Source organism: Takifugu rubripes, chromosome 13 (genome assembly GCF_901000725.2).
Source record: "Takifugu rubripes chromosome 13, fTakRub1.2, whole genome shotgun sequence".
Classification (NCBI taxonomy): Eukaryota; Metazoa; Chordata; class Actinopteri; order Tetraodontiformes; family Tetraodontidae; genus Takifugu; species Takifugu rubripes.
The window spans coordinates 4002159-4022270 of NC_042297.1; the positions used below are offsets into that span (position 1 = coordinate 4002159).

General features: G+C 43.0%; 1 protein-coding gene across 2 annotated transcripts; it reads left to right on the forward strand.

The window, feature by feature from the left end:
- The first annotated feature begins 201 nt into the window (after nt 1-201).
- rhpn2 (rhophilin, Rho GTPase binding protein 2) lies at nt 202-20093 on the forward strand. 2 transcript variants are annotated; one of them, XM_003969424.3, is made up of 15 exons: nt 202-401; nt 3857-3972; nt 6507-6635; nt 10004-10079; nt 10748-10825; nt 11136-11260; nt 12192-12358; nt 13510-13697; nt 13785-13941; nt 14778-14897; nt 14976-15170; nt 15444-15520; nt 16742-16888; nt 17632-17787; nt 17956-20093. In XM_003969424.3, exons 1-15 carry the CDS (start codon nt 336-338, stop codon nt 18220-18222), a joined length of 2064 nt encoding a protein of 687 aa, XP_003969473.1. In that variant the 5' UTR covers nt 202-335; the 3' UTR covers nt 18223-20093. The 2 variants fall into 2 exon arrangements, with proteins under 2 accessions (XP_003969473.1, XP_011607845.1); XM_011609543.2 differs by having other exon boundaries at nt 15444-15490.
- Nucleotides 20094-20112: the final 19 nt, after the last annotated feature.

Consider the following 20112-nt stretch of genomic DNA (forward strand, 5'->3'; position numbering starts at 1 on the left):
TTGTTGTTGTATTTGTTAAATAAATATATCACCGTTCTGAATTATGTGTAATATACAGTGCGATTTTTCAGCTTCAACTCGAGTGTTGTGCATCTTATGAAAGAAAAAAGGAGCCAAGGCAGCAGAGGGTTAAAGTCTGATTATTCGAGGGCCAGTGAAGGCACCATCCTCAGTGGGCGGGGCTTCAGATTGCGCGCAGCAAAACTCCACGTTTGTGCGAAGCTGCGTTAGAAGAGACGAGTTACCGAGATCGAGTTACGCTCAATAAACAGCTGATTTCTCTCAGTGAGTCGCCTGAAATTTCACTTTAAACGCTCCCAGACTGAGAGTCAAACATGACGGACACTCTTTTACCAAACGGCATCAAAGACAGTGGAGGAGAGAGAAATTATTTCAGAAAGGTGAGCCTGCAGTTTTATTAAGTCCAAAAGGATTTCGCTTCTTAAAAACGGTTTCTGACACGCTCAGACATATCTGTGAAATTCTGTGAGTCTGGATATTACAAACGTCGTCCCGTTCTAGTCATTAAATACAGCAAAGCTTGATGAGGTCAGATATTTAACAAACCCTGAAGTAACGCACAGGTGCGTGTGGCACAGGTGAATCAGGAAAACGAGTCCGTGCGTTAATCTGCGTCACAGTGCATTTAGTTAATGGATATTTGCTGCAAGGGATGAATATAATTAAGAAGACGCGTTCAGGCTTGAAACTCAGTGCGAGATTTGGACCTTACTGTCAGTTTCAGGTGTGCGTGCGTGTGAGAGAGTGTGCGCTTCTCTAAGAATAGCTGTCCCTTCTGCAGTCACTGATAGTGAGGGAGACAGAAGGACAATGACTAACATCCCACGGTTAACATAATCAGCTTGTTGCTGTTTTCACACTGATTGATACTTAGTCGTGGCGTCATTAAAGGTCAGAATATCCTCCTGCTGCTGGATTAATGTGCCAGAAATGGGGAGAACTCTATTTTTATTTCATAAAGAGACTTTTCAAGTATTGGTTGGTCATCAAAGGAACCTAAAGTTCCTGAGGCCTTTGACCTTTTAGCCGGTTGATTGAGTTTTATTTCAGTGTTGTATTTTTCCGTCATATTTTTGTTAGTCATTGACTAATTCACATTCTGTTGATAAGGATCACCAGGGTAACCTCTCTAGCTGGTTTTATGCTTTTTGTTTGCATTTGTGCCCTTCTTCTGCTGAGTTTCATTGGGTTGTGATATGAGAATGTGTCCTGCATGTTACCGCACATTTACCAGGATGTATGTGTGGTCCGTTCCTCTACGTTTGTATAGGTGTCCTCAACTGAGGTGTTTTTACGGACGGCCTCATTTCGATGTGCTTTTGAGCCGTGCTTTTGTGGATTTCAATCCCAGCAAATCCCCCACTGAACCCTGTCTGCTTTAACGCTCCATTTTGCACTTCCTGTGTCTATAATAAGGTCAGTGGGAACCGGGGTCTGGCACCGTCGCAGTTCATGATGGGAGACTGCACGGTCTAATGCCACAATCACAAACTCTAGAACTTAACTCGCTCCTTACTCTCGGTCTTTGTGTTTCTAAAGTACAAAAGCTCAGTAATCTTTCATCGCTTTGTCACATTGACCTGAAATTTGCAAACTCGGTAGCCAAACTTAACCCAATCAGGCCTCAAACTGGCTTTTGCTTCCATTTTTGTGCCTCTCTGTGTGTCGGGTGAAGGTGATGTAATGATTTACATGGACTCGGGAGCTGCGGAGGCCTGGGTTTCCACTGTTTCACCTCCAGCTGGCAGCGCGCCGACGGGGCGGCTGCAGGATGGAAAGATGGCAAAACAAAAAGCCACATTGGCAGGTTTCTCCCCCTCGTCCTTCCTGAGCATTGACGTATGCATCTGGTCCGAGGCTGTTCCTCAGCCAGACCACAGACACAAATTGACAACATGTGTCCCGGTTCACCAAACAGACGAGGTCTCCAAACTTTGGGACGCGCTCAGATTGCAGGATTTGTGTCGGAAGTGTGTATTTTGAGATGCTAAACACACAGTCTGGATGGAACTGATTGCTTTGGCTTCTTCTTCATAATCAGCTGTTGTCTAAATCCTTCGCGAGCACGAGCCACCGCTCTCCTGTTATACAACAGGACGACAGTTTTCCCGTCCGACGGAGATGACAAACCACAGGACCGCTTTTGTGTTTTGCTCTAATGAAGTATTTTCTGTGCACGGGAGAAAGGCTGCACTGTTTGGGTGACCCAGTGGATCCCGCGTGTTGGTCGGAGGCAAGGCCGAGGGAGCGACACGGCCAAATCCTCACTTCCACACAATATAATAATAATTAAGTTGTGGTTGAAGCTGCCTAGATTTGTTAATTGTTTCATTTAAACAAAAATACCAATTTAATCAACAGGTCTCTTTCTTGATTTATTATTTTCTTAAGAACAAACTGATCATCCTTTTTTTTTTGATTGATTGAAGGTTTTGAATCGCCTCTATCACAATATGAAACCATCAAAAATGTTGCCTTCCAAGATCATGACGATGGAATCGTTAGTTTTGTGTTGCTATGGTTACTATCGGGCACTAACCGCTCCCTTGATTCTTAACACGCACACGCACGTAACGCTCCAATGGTGTCATAAATGACATGACCTGGAGTCGACACCCCTCCTATCAAAGCCATCCACGCCCTGCCCCTTCTAATAATAGCTGTTGCTCTTCCCAGTTCCACCACACCCCCCCCAAATACCTTAATACTGGTCTATTGTGGAAATTTATGGGCCCTTTATTCCTGACTCTCACCCTGTGATTGCTGAGTCAGGCTCCAGCAACCCGTCTTTAACAGGAGTGGAATGAAAGTGATATTTACATAAAGGGTGGGTTGAATGTTGCTCAATAATCTCTGGTGTTCTTACACCTTAACATCCAGACTGATTAGTTTTACTGTGAATAATAAAGTTGAAGTGTGACACTGGGGACAGATCCGGTACTGCTGGAACACTGTGTTCAATCACAAAGGAGGAGGAGCGTCACCGGTGTGACTCAGGAGTAATCTTTGATACACCATGAGTCACATTTACATTCTGATTAAAATATGACGTTATTACCTTTGTGCGGTCTCATCATGCTTTTTTTTTTTTTTTAACTATGGTGTCAGCTGGAAATGCCAGCGCATCATCTTCCGGGTCCAACTATGAAACTGACTTTTTTGTGCGTGTGTGCCTGTTTATGTGTGAAGGATCACATAGTTGCACTGGTTTAACTGGTGAAACTCGTATGTTTTGGTTCTCTGGCAAATCTCGTTGCTGAGGTCATGTGACGCATGTTGAAAAGAATCACATGTGACCTTTAAAATGGTACGGCAGCAACAAAGAGTTGATTTTGGAGGAGAAAATGGAAACCTGAAGCCCAAAAACATCACCGGTCTACATCGGATACACAGATTTATAGAGTTGAGGATTCTAAGCACTTCCCTGATGTGTTTAGAATAATATTTTGGCTCCAGACTGAAGACTGTCAAAACAAAGCCAGACACCAGAACAGGTTTCACCGTGCTGACAGAGGTCTCTGTCGCCTCCGGTTTGCTTTGCAGCGACTCCAGCGAATGTTTATTAGTGGCGTGAGGATGTGAACGGACGCTGTTGAGTCAGGCGTCAACGGCCCCGTCTCCGCAGCAATAGAGACAATGGATGAGAGAACCCGGCGGAAAATTTACAATTGTCAATTTTATGGAAGTATAGATGACACTGTAGACGTAGTTGTTCAGTGGCTGTTTCCAGGCAGAGGTTCACGCTGTACAAAGGGCAGTAATAATCATCTTCAGTGGGAATGTTTCCTGATTAAAGTGTGTTCTGCTGACCCTTTCCTCTTCCTCTCGATCTCAGGGTTGTAACCCGTTTGCCCAGACCGGACGGAGCAAACTGCAGAACAAGCGAGCCAGCCTGAACCAGCAGATCATCAAACAGATGAGGATCCGGGCTGGAGCTGAGAACCTGCTGAAGTAAGAACAGAACAAAGTGTTACACGTGCCTGAATTTCTGTATTTGTCAGGCAAACAGAGCTGAGGAGAGTCTCGGCGTCTGCTGACGTCAGCCCTGCGTGGGGAACGTGAATTGTGGTGAACTCTGATCTGTCAGCCATCAGGTTGTCATTAGGAGTCCTGGTCCGTTGGCACCGGGGCGTCACATGATGTTGGGTGACTGTGCAATCACGTACATTTTAAAGGGAAATGTAAACAGCCAAATAAAAAGTCCGATCTAAGCAAAAGATCTGAATTAAGCACTAAGACCTGGAGTCTGGCCGTAGCCAGAGACGCTTAGACAGGAATCCCCCCGGGGCTCTGGGCCTGTCTCTGAAGCTTCTACTTTGGTTATTGCTTTTCAAGGTGTGTTTCCTGTTTGGATGCTGGTGTTTTTTGTTCTTTTGTATTGTTCATACTGCAGGATTGTACACCCCCCCCCCACACACACACACGCACGCACACACGGACATATTCCCCGGGAAGACAAGTTTGACAACTTCACACGCCAGCATGGTAACATTGAAAGGTAGATTTCTGCTGTAGATGATAAGATCGCATCAAAGTTAGACCGTCAACACAAGGTGTGGCCTGCTGGAATATCCTGGTATTTGCAGGCATGACTGAGAGTTTCCAGGTTCTCAGGTTCTCGATACGGTTGTTTTTCTCCAGGAAGTTTTGACATTTTGTGATGCCGTTCCTGAGAAGACCAGTAATGGTTTCTGTAGTTTAAATAAGCTTATTAAAAGTTTCTTTTTGAATTTTCTGGCGAAAAACAATTGGAATAATAGAAAATGATGACTTCATCGATGAAGTAAATACTTTTATTCAACATGTGTTTGGTGTTTTCTAACCAAAGAACAACATATTTCCCACTAAGTAGATGCTTAAAGCAGAAATTCAACATTTATTCTGCAGTAGGATGAAACTGCAAGATTTCTGTGTGCAGTTTGGTTTCACTTCAGCAGATTAGCTTAAAAAAAACTCAGGTTGAAGAGGCACAAATTCTGCAACCATATTTATTCTGACTGTGCAGCGTCACCGTCTCCTGCTGCGATTCCTTAATCAGCCCTCTTGTTTTGACATCGGTCTGCAGAGCAGAAATGTCTGCCCTGTGTCCGAGGCCCGTCTGAGCCTCCTCACAATCCTCCACATTCCTCCAGTCTCCCAGTGAAGGCCAGGGGCAAATGGAAGCTCTCATTCCATCTTTATCTTCACGTGTCAGTCTGTCTGTGTCTGTACTGGGTTCATTTGTAAGACTTGCTGTTTGACTGAGGCTACCTGGGATCTTCCATCTGGACGGACATGTGGAGATCAGGGATTCACGTTGACAAGTTCTCTTTTCTTCCCCTCATTCATTCTACATCAGCAGCAGATGAAGTCAGTCAAGTCCAACCAGTTTAGTTTAGTTTCTCTTCTCTTCTCTTTTCTCTTCTCTTCTCTTCTCTTCTCTTCTCTTCTCTTCTCTTCTCTTCTCTTCTCTTCTCTTCTCTTTGAACTGACATAATAATTATTGTCTGTGTAATTAATAAATATTAAAGACACCAATTACAGTAAAAAGTCAGAATTTGAGGATAAACCTAAACCACCAGTTGTGAGTACAACCAGATTTTCCAGCGAAGAGGGTAGGAGGACTCAGTTAAACCACTCTGGTTTTACAGCCTGGTTCCCAGGCCCTTTAAGATGATATTAGTTATTAAATTGCATGTTAATAACAACCTTTGGGCCAAAGAGCTGGCCTCTGTTCTCTGTAGCTCACTGAACAGGGGGCTGACTGGAAGTGACAGTGTTGCTGTTGGCGTATGCTGACGTCAATAATAATAATAATAATTTACTCAAATATTCCACATTTTTTGGTGAGTGAGATGTTCATGAAGAATGTGAAGTGATGAAAGGTGAGAACATTTTCTGTTTTCACCTCTTTAACATTCATCTGAACAGGTTTACATCATCCCTGCCTACCAGGGATTAGTCCCATCTCACCTATTGTGTGGAGAACACCTCCCCTGTCCACGTAGGTGTGATGGTATCGGGTGACGGATGAAGACTGACAGGCTGGAGTGACGGGCCAGGGGTGTGAGTGTGTATCCCAGGAGTTACAGCTGACAGCCAGTGTCTTGGGATTCACTGTGAATCTGAGAAAAGTCCCTGTCCCTGTTCCTGTTGGGATGTGTATTCGGACACAATTCTCAGACTGATTTTCCAGTAAAATTCCCATCTTGAACACAGAACGCAGTCAGTCTGGAGCACAATTTAGAGGCCCGTTTTCTTTTTTTTTCCCAGTCATTTTTCAGTGGGAATGAGCAGCTAAAGTGGACAAAAGCAGCTGTGATTCATATCTGTGCTTAGCTGTATTGGAGAGTAGATGCGGTGCCCAGCAGGGCACGGTGACGCAGGTCTGTGGTCCAGCAAACCAGTGCAACCACACTGGTTTTAATCATTAGCAGCTGAAGAGCCTGGCTCTTTACTTTGAACGTCGCATAACGTTTTGTTGTGTGTTGTTTTTCTGTGCGTAGGGCCACATCTAACAACAAGGTCAAAGAGATGGTTCTGCTAGAGCTGAGCTACGTTAACTCCAACCTGCAGCTACTGATGGGACAGCTGGAAGGCCTCAACAGCTCAGTGGACGTCTACCAGAACACCCAGTAAGTCAAGAATGCGCACTTTCCTCTTCTGATTCTACCTAAATCTGCCACCACATAGAGCTGAAACATCTACACAGGTGATATGCGTGAAACCTGTGTGTATACTGTATATTTCATGATGATAAAAACCGCTAAGCCTTGTTTCAATGGTGTTTTGTGTTGTTGTTTCATGTTGGTGAGTCACTACAGTTATTTGGTGATTCCAAAAAAGTCAACCACAGTCATGAGCGGTAGCCGGAAAGAGACGCAGAAACTGTCATTAAGCAATTAAACGCCTTGAGATTAAAGGTCTTTTACAGCGGAATAGCAGATAAAATATTGATTCTACTGTGAATTTTTAATGGTCTCATCTTGTTTTGGGTTTGTGTGATGGCAATATTAAAACAGTTTTGTGCAAGAAACACTAGAATATAACTATGAACGAATGTTCTTCCAGTGTGATCTAAAGGTTCCGTCATCAAATCCATCGCTTGTTTTCGCACTTCGGATCCCTCAGGCTGAATATTAATGGAAGGTCTGAACCAGGCTGCATGATGAATTGGAGGAGTGCTCAGGCTACTTGTGTAACTCGGTCAACTGGTTTTTGAGAGCCTAAGAGCAACAAGGAAATGATTAACCGTGTTAATCTGTCATTCCAACGAGCACATGTGTATTGCTCTATGCGACAGTGAGACGCTTGTGTTTTCTTTCTTTAGATGCACTCTGTGTTTGTGTGTGTGTGTGTGTAGGGTGTGGTTGAACATGCAGCGTGCAGAGTTGTTGTTGACCAAGAGTACCAGGTAGTGAAGGATTGAGGAAGGTTCCACGGCCCATTAGCATGTCTTTAACTCTTCAACTTTATGGCGCTATTTAGTCTCAGGATGATTCTGCCAATCACACCCAACTAAGGAGGTGAAGGAAACGGTTGGGCTCTGGTCATTATGGAATTCTGAGTTGATTATAGTTCTGTTTTAGCTCCCAGACCTGTTTATTATATGTTCAGGCTGACCAGACATGCTAATATCCAGGTGTACAATGTGCAGATGCTCTGTCCTGAATGAAGCGCACGTGTGCTGTCTGTCACATGTCCTGTAAACTTTACTAACAAATAAAAGTCTCCTTGACAGCAACAATCCAGAGACTTACTGTAAAGCTGTGGTGACAGGTGTTTGAAAACTGTCATCCATCCGGAACGCGAGCTTGGTGAAGATTTGCAAGACGATAAGATGTCGATTTTAAGACGTGCTTCACGCATTCGTCGAGTATTTTTTATCTATACCATTATTTGTGTGTTTAACGTAAATGTCATCAATATAAACCCTTATACACATTACGGCCCACACAGACACGCATGCACGCCCGCACACGGCTCTCGCCGGTATAACAGATGCCCTGTTACTCAGGACAACAGACCGCAAAAGAGAGCTGAAGTGATGTGAAGGGTAGGGGAGATTGTTGAGGATTGTGTGGGACTCGGTGTTGTGTGGCGGTAACCACGGTAACAGTTGTGGTTTTTGGTCAGTGCCAGAAATGTTTTCCATATTACCTCCTGGTGCTATTACCATTAAGGATTTTAAAGGAAATGCAGGGCTGTTGAAAGAAGGGTTTTCTTTTCAGAGTGAAACAGAATATCAACTGATGAGGACACCACATTCCAGATGAACCAAGTCTTTAGCCTGGATGTCATAGAAACCAGCCAGCTTTAAGTTGAGTGTAATAAATCATCATCTTACACTTGCAGAGCTCCTGGTGGAGGAGAAGCTGTATATTTTACTAAAGCTTTAGGCCCCCCAAACAAGTCAGTGTTGTGCTTAGCAGGAAGACCAGTTCCTCGCACTTCTAGTTGTCCTTTTCAACAAATGTAAATTTAAAAACTGCTTCACCCATCAATAAGAGTGTGAGAAAATGAACAGAAACCATGCAAATCCAAAGTGCGTCACCCTCTCAAAAGGCCGTCCATGCAGGTGTATTTGACACACCACAGTGTGGTGAGGGTGTTTCCCAGTCAGTCCTGCCATGTGATGCTCCTGCACCTCCCCCCCTCCTCATAGACCGAAATACAATCTCAGCCTGAGTCTGTTCGGAAACAATCGCCTCTTTTCTTTCTGCTCCTTCCCAACATTCCCACCATCATTTCTTTCACTCTGACCAGATTCAACTGGTTTGGCATGAAGTAATGCATCAGTACCTGTGACTTACTGGTGCATATTCTGTGTACCCAGCTGACCTGTTTAAAAGAACAAGGATTAGCCGCTAATCAATCCAGCCATGGTCATATTTAACAATCCAGGGGTTTTATTTCCCCCCCGAAAAAATAATCAGTAATATTTTGCCATCCCAAAGACTTTTGTTCAGTCTGTATTCTAAATCCTTGTGTGGGGGATGGTGGGGGTCTGTTCCATGTCTTGGTATGTGAAGCGTCTGTGTCTGAGGTCTGGGGAGTCTTTTGCTGTTTCATATTCCTTGTGGAGCAGATATCCTCTGCCGCCCTCTGACAGCACAGAGAAGGTCGTACTGTTCCAGTTTGAAGCACTAATGGATTGCCCCGTAGTCGGTATCTGGGTCCGTCGGCATGCCTGATGAATGATGGTTTTGTGGTTCACAGAACTTTTAGACCAGAAGAATGCTGCCTTATCATCAAGTGATGAATGAGCTCCAGAAGTCTTTTTTTATTTTTTTTTTTTAAACCTGAACACTGTTGTTTTTATATACCGAGCAGTTCAGAGACTGCTTCATGTTTAATCCAGATGGATGGAATGAGCCCTGTAATTGTGTGAAATGGTTTGATTTCCTTTATGTTGTTCACTCATTCAGCTGCCTCGACCAGGGACTTGGTTCTGTCTTTTCCAGCCTTGCGTCTGATAGCAGCAGGTATCTGTCAGGTTGTGTTTCCTCAGTGCAGATAACAAGCTGAACCTGCTCTCCATCTGTCAGCACTCGGGTCCTTCAAACGCAGGCAGCCAGAAACACTCTGAACGGCTGTAGCTACAGCAGTTCCACAGTCTTTTATATATTTACTGTTTGGTAGGTGGGGAGAAAAGTAAGTTAAAACCTTGCATTTCCCGAGGACGGGGGGACGTTTTGCAGGACAGGAGTAATTTAACAGAGTGGTGTGTGTGTGTGTGTTTCCGTGTGTGTCTCAGAGTTCTTTAAATCCTAACTCTTACAGCACCATCTGCCTCATGCTGACTTTCCGTCCATAAAACCTAAGCTCTTCCTGGCACTTTGCTTATTACTTGCTAGTAGTAGGTCAGGAATTATCATAAATATATTGATACATTTCTCTGAGTAGTCAAGCCCTGACAAACACTATCAATAAGAAATTGTAACATTACTAATTAAAGTGTAAATTTCTGATAATAATGTGCTTTTTGCTGTTTTTCTTACAGGGATACTGCCAACATTCCACTCATTGCTTTGGGTCTGAAAGAGACTAAAGAAGTTGATTTCTCCACTCATTTCAAGGTATAATATAAAGTGTTTCACCATTTCCTCCTAATCAAATTCAGAGATTCAAACTTCATGCTAATTATAATAAACTGTAATTGTGTTTATTAAAAAAAAGTATTGACAGCGTAATCACAGAACTGAAGGAAGCCGTTGATGTCGAGCTTAAAAGTCTCAGACTCAGAATTAAAGACTGAAATATTGTCATCACCTATTTGTTTGGATTTCTCTTTTAAACAATAATTCATTATTTTATCTGGTATATTTCCTGATAATGAAAAAAGCAATATAAAACCTGACGGTACAGTTTTACGAGTTGCTAAGTAGGCCAGTGTACAGTTGGGATCCAAAGTTAGCAATTAGCTGTGCAGCACCAATGAAAGCAGCCTTGTAAATATCCCGACTGAACATTTATGGCGTGCTGCATCCGGTTCTGGTCTGCCAGCCGACGTCGTAAAAGCAGTTTGAATCTTTGATGGCCGGAATGGTTTACACCCATGTGGCTGGAGTCGCTCTGCAGCCAGAGAGCTCTCACAGCACAGTCCAACATCACATGACAGAGCATTACTGTGGACAGGAAGGTCAGGCTGCAATCAACACAAGTCATGTGGCGCACTCCTGAGGTGCACTCTGACCATCAGACTACATAAAAACCACTGACGTGTTGAGGTGTTTGTTTTTGCCAGGACTTCATCTTGCAGCACTACAGTGAAGACGGGAACAGTTATGAAGAGGAGATTGCCGACCTGATGGACCTGCGGCAGGTATCGTGCACATTCTGACTACCTCATCAGTACAGTAAAAGATATCAGGATATTGTTGTCACGTGTAGGGAGCAGCCACTCAGTTATCCCACTAATATTGTTGACTTCCATGTTTGGTTGTTGATGCTTTTTCCTATCAGATTGAGCTTAAATCCATTATAATCTTATATTTAAATTTCCCGAGGTGGTGTTTTTAGCTTTATTATCAATGTAAAATCTCAACTGGAGTTCACTTTACTGTCCACGGTGTGTTCTGTTGTAGAATGAAACTTAAGTGTGACTGAACGTGTTTTTCCCTGTTATGCTCCAGGCTTGCCGGACTCCAAGTCGAAATGACGCAGGGGTCGAACTTCTGGCAAAGTACTTCAGTCATCTTCCTCTCATTGAGAGCCGATTCTTCTCACCAACCCACCACACTGGCATTTTTTTCACATGGTAAACGACAAAGACTTTTTTACACAGTGATTCTAAATAGAACATGAGGGGGGGAAGAATGTGTATTACCAAGATTTAGTTTAAATGGTGTCAAAGGCTGACAAATCACGTGTAACATTTTCACATCGAGATGAAAGAAACCCAGTGAGGTTAAAGCTGTAATTCAAAGGAAAAAATGGACAGAGCTCCTCTTTAATCTGCATCTTCTGGGCTCCGATTTCTGTGGTCTTAAACAACAAAGCCTCTCAGGCTGTCACTTCATGGGCTTGTTCGACTGTTTCGTGACTATTGCTGATGGTGCTAATAACAATAGTAGCATTACTGCTTTTTGTTTAATCTGTTTTTTGTACAATTAATTTATTGTTTATTGATGTAGGTTTTAAGGTGACCTTGAGTGCTGCATTTGCTGTTTACAGCGTATACAGGCGATTATTTCAAAAACCACCAAGTAGGGTCATGGCTATCCTGTTAAGGATGGGTCGAAAAAAAATTCTATTTTGAATTCTATTCCATTATTATATGATTGTTAGATAATCCAGTTATTTATTAATTAGGATGGTTAACTGCTTTAGCCGTTTCAACTGTCGCTGTTTTCATCCATTCATAGTGGCATTTTCTGACTTCAAAGACTGAGTCTGAGGACCAAAGTGAAGTGTGGTTTCCAGCTGACTCTGAGCCAAGTGCTAAGACAGAAGATCAGCTTAAAGGCATAAACTCTTTTAAGTCTAAAGATGGTTTAAACTTGGAGTCAGTGTGTAATTCCAGGACATGTAATTTGTGTTTACAACACATGGTGGCAGAAACTTTTGTTCTTGTGGTTTTCGCTTTAGTAATTCCCACCGTTAAAGTTTCAAAGCCTGTTTCCTGATTTCAGCTGAAATCACTTGGAAATGTTCAGAAATGACCCCTAAATTCAATGTCTTTCCCTCAGGTATGACTCCTTCACCGGTGTGCCAGTGTGTCAACAGAACCTGTCGCTGGAGAAGGCCAGCATCTTCTTCAACATGGCTGCCCTGTACTCTCAGATCGGTACCCGAAGTGACCGCCAGACGATAACAGGCCTGGAGGAGGCAATTGCATCTTTTCAGATTGCAGCAGGTAGGGAAACAATCCATTAATCACATACATCTCTCACCCTCCCGAGCAATTGGTTGTTGGTGTATGAGCACAGCTACGTCAGAAAGTAACTAACGATTCATTTTCTCAGAAACAACTCATTAAAAGTAGGAGTAGAAGAAGTAGTAGAAGCCAGCCTTGTTGCAGAACATCCAGTTATAGTGCTGAAAATGTCCTTTATCGCTTACAGATTATGTTGTTTGGCATGTTCCAATGTTAACATTAAGATGTAGCATTAAGGTATATAATTATGGGAGCCAAGCTCCACCCTCTGAATTACGTTTCACGATAGGGAACCTATACTATGAATGCTTCTGGCCTTTGTCACGTGGCGCAGTGCCAGTGCAGCATATGAACTGGTTTCCCAGCCCTCTGAGGTTTCAGGAAGCTCAGGCTGGTCCTGTCAGAATGATGACTTTGCACTGTGGAGAACATTTCAGTCTAATTACAGCTCTCACTGGCAGTGGCTTCAGCTATACTGCTCGCATGGCTATAATTTAGATTTGTACTTATCTATATCTATTATGAGGAGCATTGTCACTAGTGTAGGCAGCCAGGGAGGTGCTAGCAGCAAAAAGATAGCTGGGATGCTCTAAAACCAGTTACATTAACAGTTTAATTGAAGGAAGGGGTCTTTGATTTATGAACTGCATTACCAAGAGGAAGATATTCTCAGTTGGCATGTAAATGCTGTTTTAAACCCAACCCATTAAACATACATTCATGGATCAAACTGATTTTCTTCTCTTATGGCTGCTGAAATAACTCCAGCAGAGGGAACGCTTCCAAATCTTTGTGTATTAATGTCAGCAATCGGGATTATGATGAGCTCAGTCTGGCATTCAGAGGAGATGCTTCATAAATAGAAAGGTATTGTTCTATACATCAGCATTTTTCTGTTTGTTACAAGTGTAGGGATTAACAAGAGTAGGATGTGAATAACGTCCAAAAAACAGGGTTTAAACAGGGGTTAAATTATTTATCAGTTTGTTGCTGTTGACGCACTCCTTCTCGCCACACAACACATAAACTGTGACGTTCAAGCTTGTTAATCAAGATGATAGAATTCATTTCCTGACCTACTTTATTGTTCCAAGGGAAGTTTTATTACTCTGATTGTTTTTCTCATCCAGGTACGCTAAACCAGCTGAAGGAGACGTATACCCACACTCCGAGCTACGACCTGAGTCCAGCAATGCTCAGTATGTTGATCCGGCTCATGCTGGCTCAGGCCCAGGAGTGTCTGTTTGAGAAGATTGCGCTGCCGGGCATCCGTAACCAGTTCTGTCCCCTGATGAAAATGGCCCAGGAGGCTGCAAAGGTGAAGCTCAATTCAGTGACATCATTGCTTCCCTTTAGGTGTTTTTAGAAAGTCCTCTTGGTCACTCGGTCTTCTCTTTTCATTCAGGTCACAGAAATCTACGACCAAGTCCACCAGTCCATGATCCAGATGCCAATTAAAGACAACGTGCCACTGTTCTGGTCCACCATGGCACAAATCAAAACCAACCACTACCGCTCCATGGCCCACTTTTTTGTAGCCTCGGCTCTTTTGGACCACCAGTGTAAGAAAATCAGTTTAAACATTAACTGTTGGGAGGCTTCAGTCGCCTCGGTGTGAAAACCTCACACCCCTGTTTTTAGGCATATCTCCTTCTCCAGACTGGTCATTTTAAATGGCTGCACACAACCACAGCTAGCCACAGTGCTATTGCATAATGTCTGTTTAAGACACACACACACGCACACACTATGCTAAAGAAAGCATGCTTCCCGGAACGTATCTGAGAAGGTTAAAACAAAGATATTTTTGTGGAATGTAACTGGGTGAATGAACTGTGGACTGATGCCGGATTACAGTTTTGGATCCTCTCAATCCTGTCTGTGTAATCGTGTTAGAGTGACCAAGTATGAGACTGGGAGAACTTTTACATCAATATAAAAACGCATAATACTGAAATGCATAAAATGGGGCTATAGAATGAGTGGTTATTATGTCGGTGCCAAGAATGTTAGACTAGAATAAAGGAACAACAGCTCCGGGTCTAGCTGCTCATTAGCAGATTCCAGGCTCTCTGTGGAGAATGGAGGACTCAGGACTGAAAGAGGACGACTGTACCAAACAGATGAACCACAAACACGGTCAAATTCATCCTTTATGTTTGATGACGGTACCGTGAAAAGGAAGCATAGAATCTGACACACAGATATAGAGGAGGGGCGTTCCACTCAGGAAGGCTCTACATTGTGGTAATTTCCATGCCATACACAGTGGGAAATACCCTTGTGGTAGTTTGTGAAGCTAAACTGCCTCCATCCTTTCGTGTCTTGTCCATCTGATGCTATTCATCACTGACTTAAATGTTTCAGCCAGTTTATTTCCAACTTTCCCTGTGTTCAGTGGGCCCCAATGACGATGAAGACCAGCAGGAGAAGACTTTGTCACAGGTGTATGACAACATTCCAGAGGGACGCACACCTCTGGACATTCTGAAAAAGCAGGATGAACGTCAGTGCGTTGGTAAGCACGAGGACCACTGGGGCAAGTGTTCGATTTTTGTTGTGTCCAAGACCTGAACGCTGAACCTTTGGCCTGTAGGCAAAGCACACATCCGTAGGGCCATCCAGGGCCACGAGGAGGCTCTCAGGATCTACGGCTTGTGTCCCAGCTTGAACAGTCTTGAGCTTCTGCATGGGATTCTGAAGGCCAGCCACCAGCGCTCGCTCAACAAGTACAGTGAAAACGAAAAAGAGGACGAGTTCCCAGACTACACAGAGGCTCCAGACATTGTCCGTAAGTCTTTTTTTTAAATAAATGACTGAGGTTGATAAAGTCAGTGTCACCCCAGCAAACAAGGCATCATGAATGAGAAGCAGAGCCGCTGTTTTGCTTCATGACGGTCACGCCGCACCTGCTGTAATCACATGATAAGAGAGGTTTATTCCCACGGGTGAGGTAATGTTGACACTGTCAACATCCCTCCTCCCCGCCAGGTGATAGATGAGATGTGGAAGTGACAATAAACATCAATGTGTAAAATAACATCTATTTTGTTCCCCTCAAAAGCTAAAACAGAGCATAAAGCAGAGATGGAGGTTCCAACGACTACAAAGGTGAAAGTCGCAGACTTCTTTCAAAGGCTGGTATGTGGGTTACTAATCTTCTTCCATTCACATTGCTGCTTTTTTACATGCTGGTTGCTTGAATCCACAAATGACATGAAATTGGCTCTAGAGTTTTCTTTATAAACTCAGAGCTAATAGTTTTTGGGTGATTTTTGGATACAACCAACTGTATCTCCAGGGTGCTTTTGACACATTAGACTCAATTTCGTCTTGTGTTCAGAGCCTCCTGGACTTTTGTGCAAGCATAAACTAAGGCAAAACTAACACTAACCATCAAGTGCTATTGAGCCCAGTTATTGATATTGGTGAATGGAAGGGGCTAAAGCCGTTCTGTCACCGCACTGAGATAGATCAGACTGGTTGCTCCCATGCTGCAGGTATAAGGGGTCTTTGTAAAATGCTTCAGCAAATTCCCACCTTGGCTTTCTTCTAGGATACACAAATCCTTTTGGTTCCACCTAGAAAAAGGTTGAATCAGCATTTATGTGGTGTTCCATGGGACCGATTGTCAGGATTATCTGAGGGAGAGATTTTCCCATCAGATAAGCAGCTTATTACTCATGTATAGCCTTTTTTCCTGTGAGCGGTCTAAATTGCAAATGCTGAATTATTGAATGTATGGTTTAATATTCACTCTTTTGACATAATAGAAATACACCTTCAGGTGGTCTGTTCAATTTTACTGCCCTTTACTTTGTCTCAAGCTTCTAAACAGCTGTGGAAGTTATGCACCGAGTGGAAGTATCTTGTCACGTAGAGAATGAAGAATCCATCCATGCATTCTCTGGGTTTTTGCCTTTTTGTGTTCATACAAGTATTAGTATGCATTTGATAAAAGGCCACCAAGGTTGAGCATTTGGAGGCAGTGTGAGAAAAGAAGTCGAGCGATGACACGTGCAATAATTTGCTCTCCGTCCACTCTTGAATTAATAACTTGTTCTACTACAGAGAAAAGAATCAGCTCTCATTCCACCACAAAGAAATGCTAATATGATAATTAGTTAAACCTAGGAAACAAAAATAAATTACCCAGTCAGGCAGGATTGACAGGGTTTTGTTCCCGGAGAAACTGATGTTAAAAGGATTTTCCGGTGTCTCGCTTTGTTTAAATAGAATGTCGTTTCACAAGATTTCTGCTAGAGTAAATAACAGTGTTTTCTCCATTTAATGTATTCTCTCCTGAGATGGTAGAATGGACAGTAGCGTTGACCACGTCATCCTGCTCATCTCTCCATCCAGGGCCCACTATCGGTTTTCTCCTCCAAGCAGCGTTGGACAGCGCCACGGACAGTACGAGTCAAACCGGAAGACCGAGACGTGGGCTTCAACCTTAAAGGAGATGCGCCAGTCCAGGTGGTCTCATTGGACCCCCTCTGCCCGGCTGCTGTGAGTTAACCTGAACCATAGCGATATTCGTATCCATTTTACTGCCATGCACTGACATTTTAGACAATAAAAGTCCCAAGAAGCCTTGGAAATGTGTCACAGCTAACCCACCTTTGCAGCCTTCAGTTGAACCTAAATAAAAGCCACATGCTGCTCAGTATCAAGTCCCTTTAATAGGATTAACGTCCGGAGAGTAGCTTTATCTATAGTTGGATAGCAGCAAACTATTGAGCCTTGTTTGCACACTTGAGTTTCGCGTGAACATTATTCCCAGAAACGTCAAAAGGATTCAGGCTGAGAATATTTGAGGGAACCACTCATTCCACTCACTCGCAGCCACTCTTCTTACTAATTCAATTAAAAATCAGACGGTATTAAAGCACCGCAATCCTTTTCAGTCTGACGGCTCATTAAGTGGTGCTGGCAAAGCGCAGTCTTATTCCCCCCCATCCGCCTCTGCAGGGAAACAGATTAGGAGCCCAACCAGGGCAAACTCTTTATGACTCTTAATAGTACATTCAGCAGGACTTATTCTGGAGCTCACTGATTCTTTACAGTTGTTGGACTTAGTGAAGTCTAAAATTAGATGGAAATAACTGAATTCCCGCTGATAAAATCACATTTCCCACCAGTAGCCTGCTGAGCAAAAGTCCTGCCTGAGCCTGATCCGACCACACGACCCCTTCTGCGTTTACTGTAGCATCAGAGAATTCCAGTTTTCTAACCCCTGTTTCTGACGCCAGGCTGATGGGCTGAAGGAAGGCGACTACATTGTTGCCGTAGGTGAAACAGACTGTAAATGGCTGGGCGTAACCGAGGTGTTAAGGCTGCTAAGAGATGCGAAGGACGAGGAGATTGAAATGCAGGTGGTCACCATGATGGACAGCAGCCCCTCAATGGTAGGACATGGATTTCTTTCATGTTACCTAAAGGGAATGTTTGAATTCCCTGGCTGAATTTTACCTCTCTTCAGTGATACTTTGGTGGCATTACAAGTGTCTAGTAAATGCAATTAATACATGACTATTAAATAAGTGTTGACTGCGTTTTTATGTCAATCTGTCCAGCCGACCAAGAGTGCCACTTTCTCTGGAAACCTGCCAAAGACCTACTCCATGATCTGTTTGGCCTACGATCACGACGACAAGAACCCCAGGTCTCGCAAAGTAACCAAGAAGTCATCCTTCCTCAGCTGGGGTCTCAAAAACAAACTGAAGAGTGCGAGCACCCTCAGCCTTCCCACAGATGACCATTCTGGATCTCTTCCATGGAATAAGCCCTGCCCTACCTTCCCCAGCTCAAGCTCCTACAATAACGACAGTGCCCTCTACTGAACTAGCTGCAGGCTTTCCTTATGTAGTGTGAATACTGGTATAGGTGTGTACAGTACTGTGTTGTACCCATTGTGAATTGGCTATGAATTATGTACAGTGGCAGCATTTCCAGTGGAATGCTGGGCATTTGTGCATGTAGCTTGTATGTCTTTGGCGCAGTGATGAAAGGTGCCAGCTGCCTTGAAAATGTGGCTTTGTCCGAACACTGTATGACGGTGCTTTTGTTGGTACAATTGCACCTTCTCAGAATGGTTTCAGTGCCTGCATGACCCTGATCTGTACAATCACTATAATGAACAAGCCAAGCCAGCATGAGTACAGCACAGTATTGCAGTACTGGGGAAAACAGCAGCTACCATTCTATATATACTCACACTCAACATGCGGACCGGCTCAAACGTGTCATCATCTAGTATGTTTTCCTGTTGAAAAGATCCAGATGATTGAAACGACAAAAACAAAGTTGTCCAAACACACCCAGCGTGGGTCACTAGTTGACGGAAAAGGGGGTAATTTGACGGTGGCTTCAGCCATCCCATATCGATTCCATTGTGAGCTGATGTAACTGCACAGTTATATTCAGTACATGTTTCCTACTCTGTATGTGCAGGCGTTGGTCATTGCCAGTGGGTTCATTTATATGTGAATATTCTTTTATATGTGAATATTCTTTGGGTTTTTTAAAAATGCGTTTATTCCTTTAAATGACCTTATGAATATTTGAACCATGTTGCAATTTAAGTAATGAAGGAAAAGTGCTTTTTGCCTGTTGTCCATCTAGGTGAATTTGACCAATCCCATGTTCCACAAGCTGCTAAATGATGTGGTTGTGTATTGTAGTCACTTTTGTACTGGTCAGACGGCCTTTGACAAATGTTGATTCCATTATGTTTCAGGCCTGTGACATAATGTAAAGGGAAATATTGGTGCTTTTGATTTGATTTTTTTTTTTTTAACACTCCAAATGGTCCAGACATACTACAGACCTGTCCCTGAAGCACAAGGATGTCAGTAACTAGTGTTCTTTAGCAGATTGTGTCCCTCTCACCTGTCTCTGTTCACCATATGAAGAGGCCGTAGAAGAGCCGTATACCTCTGTTAATGTGAATCTTGATTAGAAGATTTATTTTGTCTGCAGAAGGGAAGAATGTCGGACAAATAACATTCCTGGAGCATAGCCAGCCAGTCATGCAAACAAACACAAGTTCCTTTTGTTCTTGTTTCTTTAACTGTCTTCTTACAGCAACCAGCATTTTACTGACACTGTAGTGTTGGACTACCGCTTTATCTACAAAGTAGATTCCCATACATGTTTGATAATCAAATTATTTATGTAATTAAAAAAAATAAGATATATATTTACCTGTACATTTGTAGGTTTCAGAACTAGTTTTAAGTGGTCAAGTGAATTTTTGCACGATGGATTTATTGGTTTGTGTCTGTAATGAATGTATTTTAGTATCTGCTTGATTCTTTGGTGTACTCAAGATGTTAACGTGATGTATGAAGTTTTTAAACATTAGGACATTAACATTGTTGACTTTCTCTGTTTACCTGATTACTTTTTTTTGTATCTCTTGTGCCACTTGTGCAGAATCATGAAGAAAAATGTCACTATATGCGACAACTAATGATGTGCAGTAATGAATAAGTGCTAACAGAATTATGTTTCTTCTTACAGATGACAACATAAATTTAACTTATCTTTCCATGCATTTCAGAGTGCATTGAGATCCTAAATGCCTTGGTGCATATGCAGAGGGTTATGGCACCTGTGCTTCTTTCTCTGTACTTTGCAATGTAGCAATTGTTATGGCATAAGCAACATTTATGTGTCAACTCAAATCTCAATAAAACCAGGGGCAATCGTTGTTCCCCGGGTCTGTGTTT

Excerpts from the sequence above, each read along its gene's own strand:
- rhpn2 (XM_003969424.3), top strand. The coding sequence starts at position 336 with ATGACGGACACTCTTTTACCAAACGGCATCAAAGACAGTGGAGGAGAG. Across the intron at positions 10,826-11,135 it reads ACCTGATGGACCTGCGGCAG|GCTTGCCGGACTCCAAGTCG; the intron begins GTATCGTGCACA and ends GTTATGCTCCAG. Across the intron at positions 15,521-16,741 it reads CAGACTTCTTTCAAAGGCTG|GGCCCACTATCGGTTTTCTC; the intron begins GTATGTGGGTTA and ends CTCTCCATCCAG.